This window comes from Patagioenas fasciata, chromosome 12 (assembly GCF_037038585.1).
Source record: "Patagioenas fasciata isolate bPatFas1 chromosome 12, bPatFas1.hap1, whole genome shotgun sequence".
Lineage (NCBI taxonomy): Eukaryota > Metazoa > Chordata > Aves > Columbiformes > Columbidae > Patagioenas > Patagioenas fasciata.
Genome location: NC_092531.1, coordinates 21,660,417 through 21,666,617, shown reverse-complemented (window position 1 = coordinate 21,666,617; position 6,201 = coordinate 21,660,417). Strand labels below are relative to the sequence as shown.

Genomic DNA, 6,201 nt, shown 5'->3' with positions numbered 1-6,201 from the left:
ACCAGAGCTGTGTCACAGTCTGGATATGCTTTGCTCCAGTATGATCAGGTGCCAGGGCTATCCTGGCATCTGAGACTGGAGCCCTGTGTTGGCCACCAGGCACGCAGCCTTGCTCATCATCCATAGACCTGAGCATCAGGGGGTGCCTGGGACTGGAAACAGGCTCACTGCCATCCCCGGAGCAAGAAGAGCTGCTGGTGTCTGGGGCTGGCAATGCCTTTTGCTTTCAGAGAAGGAAAAGGCGTGAATGAGAAGTAGGTTGGAAGTAGAGGAGTGAAGAAAGAGACATGGAAAAAGAGAGAGGTCTCCAAACATCAAATTGTTTGCTGCTCTGAAGCCTTTGCAATGGGGTGAGGTTCTCTACAGACACATTCTGATCCTCTTACAAGATCAGTTGGCCTCAGGAGAAGAGGTTTGTAAGGAAAGAGTGGGCACCCCCACCCCTTCTCCCAAAACATAGCTGCTGGACTGAAAATCTGAATCTAAGAGCAGCTGTTGTAGGTATCATGATACTTCTTTGTTACCTGTCATGAAAGATTCAGATGGTATCACACACCAGTAGCCTGGCCCCTTATTCTCCACCCCATGTTCTGACACGCTGCCTGCATTAGCATTGTCTTTTAGACTAATTCTGTCTTTCACAGCAGAACGCCCCGTGGGGGAAAGAAATCTTTGAAGCTACTCATTCTAATCTTCAAAGAAAGACCTTGAAGAGCACTTGTAGAGAGAGTGTGGGAAAGTTTGGAACAGGGGATAATGCTATAAAGCTGGCTTTCCCCTTTTTCCGTCCATACTTGTACCGCTGTTGTGTTTCCACTTTTTGCAGTTATGTAAATCTCCCAGAGTGCTGAAGAAAGTTTATCCATTCGTTCATCCTGTTGGAAATGTCTACCAGTTTCTTCAAAAAGTTGTGAACCAGAAATAACCCATAAGCCTGCAATAGAGATTGCAGCCTTAACCCCTGGCAACGAAGAGACTGGGGAGGGGGAAGAGGTGGTGGCTGCATGCTCCTCTAGCATACACTTTTTAGGCATGTTTTTTCAAGCCAAACGCCTAAGTTTTTCTAGTGTTATGTAGTAGAAGTCCCTAGAAAATGCCAATTTATACTGTTAAAGAATGTGGAGAAAGCTGGTAGTTTAGTTGTGGAATGATACTATGTAGAGAAATACAATAAATCACTCAAGAAGACATGTTTTTCCCCCACTGAGGAGACACTTTCATTTCCGCTGTGACATATTCCACAGCCCACACAATCATTAAGTCACTAGGTTTTTACAGGAACTTCTGTGTAAAAGCAAAAAAATTCCATCAAACCAGATAGTACAAAGCTGTGTGCGTGTTCTGTGGCTGCTCATTACTGACCCTGATTAAGAGCGCTGCACTGCTCTCTGCATTTCATCCTAAATGGAAACTGCAGAGTTCTATTACGTTTATTACTTAGCTCAAGATTATCTGCAATATGTGCTTCAGGAATCACATCGTGGACCAGCCAAAACCAGGGTTGCTCATGTCTTGCGAAACATTGCATCTTCGCTGCAAGACCAAACCGAGGAGGCTCTCAGACCGTTCTTGGACAGGATCGATATCACCTCTGTAGCTGTTGCCAAGAGAATTTTCAATGGAGTCATGGAAGAAAAGTTTGCTGATGGAAATACTAACTGGGGACGAATTATGACCATATTTACGTTTGGAGGTCTTCTCACTAAGAAGCTTCGAGAGCATGGAGTTCAGCTGACAGGAGAGGAGAAGGAGCAGATTTCTTATTTCATCACGGAGTACATAATAAATAACAAAGCTGAATGGATAGATGCGAATGGTGGCTGGGTAAGTTTCTCACTTTCCACCCAAGTCTAGATTAGGAGATTTTGTTTAATTGAGGAAAACTCTTGTTTCAGACACTGTCAAAATAATTTTATTCCATGTTTTATTTGATGTTTTAATATTTGATGTCTGGAGTGTCTCTTTGAGATTTACAGTGAAAGCTTTTTTTCTGCTTTAAATAGAACAATGCTAAACCACAACTTTATTTTCTAAAAGGCACTTTCCTGTAACAGTGAAAACCCTGGGCTTAGTCTTGAATCACAGGATAGTATGACAACTCAGATTGGGAGGGAACTTAGGAAATCATCTGGTGCAGCCTCTTGCTCAAACCAAGTTAAACTATGCATGCCATGAAATATCCCATTATTAAATAAAAAATTAAGTGGCATTCTAAAGTTAGTGCAGCAATTTGGCTTCCATAGAGGAGCTGGTTCAAATACTCTGAAGTTCAAAGTAAAGGGAAGAATACACAGGTGTGATCCTCATGGCTGAAGTCAGTACTTTTGCTATGGATTTCAACAAAGTCATTATTTAATCCCCCAAATCAGTTTTACTTAAACCAATGTACAGGTAAGTCCAGTTGGGGTTAAATCTTTTTTATTTGTTTGGACTGAGATAATCCCAGAATTTCCACGTATCAATGGTCAGTGCTGAGAAAAGCATTTGTCAATATGTGGATTATTTTGCCAAGCTGCTGGAATTCCCTTCTGCCAGCAGAGGGGAGGTCCCCTTTGCTTTGCAGAGTTTCATCGTGCCAATACCTTTTTCTTTTGCAGCAAGAGGCAGCACAGAATCAATGACATCAGAGTCAGTTATTTCCCTGGTACTTTTTTCCTTCACCTAGATGTAAATGTTACTTTCTCTTTCCACCGCTCTCTCGTCCCACTTCTACTTCCTCTTTGCTTTACTTTTTTCCGCCATTTGTTTTCTAGAGTTTTGCTTTTCTTTCTTTCTCTTGGCTTGTTTTGCTCCATCTCTGCCTGGTAGCAGTAAAAAAAACCAAGGTGACAGTGAATCATGAACCTTTGATGCACCCGATTTACTGTAAAGGCTTCTCTCTCCATCTCTTTGAAATAGAGTCAATTTTATTTATGAGAAGTATCAACTCCTGGCAACATTCTGTCAAAATACGTGGGTCATCCTAGTAGAATAAGGAGGCTTAAAGGAAGATATTTGAAAGTATATTGCTACATCAGAAACATTGTACTTGAATCTTCCTTTAAGATGTGGGCTTAGATGATATAGTTCACATTCATTTTCTATTTACGCAGGGAGGGCACAGACTTGACTTGGAAATAAAACAACCATGCAGCAAGGTGCAGCTATTTTCTGCTGCTGTTTTTAAAGCCCTATTCATCTTTTGGAGGTTGGGCTCTGAAAACCTGTCCCTCCTGCACAGTGGGGTAGCACTCTGTTCATCTGACACTAGCAGAGCGTGGTGTGCTTTTCCTAAACGTTACTTTCAAGCTGTCCCTAACCGTGCGTGTTCTTTCCCATAGGAAAATGGCTTCCTAACAAAGTTCGAAAGAAGATCACTACTGTCTTTCTCCAAAATTACAGCCATGTTCATAGCTATTTTTTCCTTGTTGAGAGAGTACTACTGAAATAAATGGACCTTCATGTAGAATCTAGATATTGCCACAAGCTTCATTGCTAAGCTTTCCTCCAAGCAATATCAACGAGAAAATAATTTTCTTCCATAACTTGTTTTTAATTTATTTGTATTTATTTTGACTAAATACAATGTTTAACATGCTATCCTAACGGCCAAACCCGAATATGAGATCCCTCCAAAGAGGAATCGGCCCAGCAATTCAAGTCACCCTTTCCAGGCAGGATTGCTTCGAGGGAGAGATCGCTCTCCACATCCAGACAGCTCTTGGAATCTCTGTCGCACCTCCATGAAAGGACATTGTTTTACTGAAATACAATCCAATGGGTTAAGAAACAAGTTTTAATGTCATTTGTTTTGTAAATGAAATACTACTGTAATGCATTTTATTGCAGCCTTTGTGTAAGCAAAAGGGGGAGGGGGGATTTCTGTGAAGAAAAAGGAAAGGCAAATTCCAGTGTAAAAGTGGGTACAAGTTACTGACACAGACTAAGCGATTTTTATGGGAAGAACAATTTGTGGAAGCTAGCAACTTAAAAATGTGCATTCACTTACTGTTAATGCAATGGTATGTGTTTCTTTGTTGTATTTTTTAATTTGCTCATATCTGCACTGAATGTTCTTTCAAATTTGTGTAATGTAGTCATCTGGCTGAACTTCTTTTAAACTAGATGTTTCAAAATAGGCAGGCACAAAATATTTTTTAAATGAGAAATCTGTGTAAATACACTAATACTTTTGAAAAATACATTAAAATATGTATTTTAAAGTCTTATGATTGGTCTTATTTCCTTCAGAAAAATTGGAGGATAGGAAAAGATCTACCTGAGTAAGATAACTCTTTGAAAAGCTATCACAGTGATCTTAGAGAATCCAAGTAGTACATGGGTTTGACATGAAGCCCATAGATATCAAGACTTTGAATTTTCTGCAGTATTTCTTAAGAATTATATATAGCTTGTATAAGAAACAGATAACTTGCGGCAAAATAAATGAACTGGGTCAGCCCTGATGACAGTAATTAGTGTTTTGGGATACACTGCAAAACGCAGCAAGTTCATGAGAAGAACCCAACAGACTTACAGGCTTTTATAGTCCGGGCCAACTGTTGTTTTGACTCAAATTCTATTTGCTTTTAAAGGTTCAACAATAGTTATTCGATAATTAATTCTAGAAGAGTTTTCTTTAGCCGTAGTAAATCTCCTATGTTAGGCAACCTAGGCTGGGTTTAAACAGTCTTTTTCTTTTGTAGACATGTAGGGAGGTGAACCAAACTGAGGCAGCAGTTGCCTGGGGCACACAACAGCATCATTCTAGGAGACAAATCCTCTAGAACAACAAGGCTTTATAGTAACAGGAGAATGAACCAGCCTCCTTCTGGTAGCGGGTTCTCCATCCCTCATCTCAACACAAGAAGTTTTTTACAGTAAGAACAATCATTTATGGGAACAACCTTCCCTGGGACATGGTAGAATCACAGTTACTGAAGGTTTTCAAGATGCGATTGGGCAGGGTGCTAGATAATCTCATCTCGGCTCCCTTTCCCATGAAGGCTGGACCAGATGATCTCTCGAGGTCCCTTCCAAACTGGGCTATTCCATGATTCTGTGCTCTGACTTGGTGTGTTCAACCACACAACACAGACGTCAACATTTGCTAGAACCTGTATTGTGCGCTCTCTTTCTCTCTCTCCATCCCCAAAGAAAACAAAGATTATTTAGCATGTATAGCAGGACTTCTGAGACAAATTTTGCTGATGTTGAAGAAGAGATGACAGCTTCCTGAGGAAAAGAGGGCTGCTGAAGGGAAATGCCCACCCCCAGAATACCTATGGAAGTTCCCGTCACAAATGACATTTACAACATATTTTGACATATATTTATTTATTTGCAGTCTTAAGTCTTCATGAAAAAAACAGCAATTCTTATTTAGTTCCTTTTTGTGCACTATTATAAGCACATATTGTAGTGGCTAACACCAGTCTATTAATACCACGTTCACTTCCTTTTACACTGATCTAGTAACCTATTTTATGCTAGGGAGTACAATTTCAAAATCTAGGAGATGCAATGATTTTAGTCCTTGCCTTCATGGGAAGGCCTGGGCTTAAACAGAAACCTGGATCATTACCAGTCCAGAGGGCTCCAGATTATCTTCACCAGGACAAAACCTCCATTTGCTCTGCATTTAAGAGCAAGAAGAGCAGTGATGAGATGCACAACCTGGATGCTAACAGGACTATTAGCTAAGTCTTTTTATATAGTATAGATAAGTTTTAACTGTCAAGAAGTTATCTGCCCATGACACAGAGCAGCGTCCCGCTGTTTCAGGGATCCTTACGGGTGCCAGGTGACACACAGGAGAGCACAACACCGCGTCGAGAGCGAAACACGAGGTCAAAGACATGCAGGGTGGGACAGCTGATAACTTAATGCACACAGCAGCTAAATTGAGATGTCACCAAACGCCACCTACAATATGTTTATGAAAACAACTGTTCTCCTGTAGAAACGTCCCTTTCTGCATTAAAGGTGGGTCGGATCATTAAATGCGCCAAAACGAAGCCTCCGGTGTCTGTCACCCTTTGGACACGGCTGTGCAGGTCAGCACACCTCTGGGCTGGGGTAGTGTCCCAAGCCACCCCATGAACGCCACCTGGGCCCTTTCCTTCCCCACACGTCCCTCACAGCCCAGGCTCACTGCAGACGCCACGGGGATATGAAACCGTTTGGTAGACCGTGGCCAAATATCCTGCCAAAATACAACTT

At 41.4% G+C, this 6,201-nt stretch overlaps 1 protein-coding gene across 1 annotated transcript; it reads left to right on the top strand.

Annotated features, from left to right (window-relative positions):
- The first annotated feature begins 1,404 nt into the window (after positions 1-1,404).
- On the top strand, positions 1,405-3,425 carry BCL2A1 (BCL2 related protein A1). The gene is made up of 2 exons (XM_065846990.1): positions 1,405-1,824; positions 3,321-3,425. The coding sequence occupies exons 1-2, from the start codon at positions 1,405-1,407 to the stop codon at positions 3,423-3,425; spliced, it is 525 nt and encodes a 174-aa protein (XP_065703062.1).
- The last annotated feature ends 2,776 nt before the right edge of the window (positions 3,426-6,201 follow it).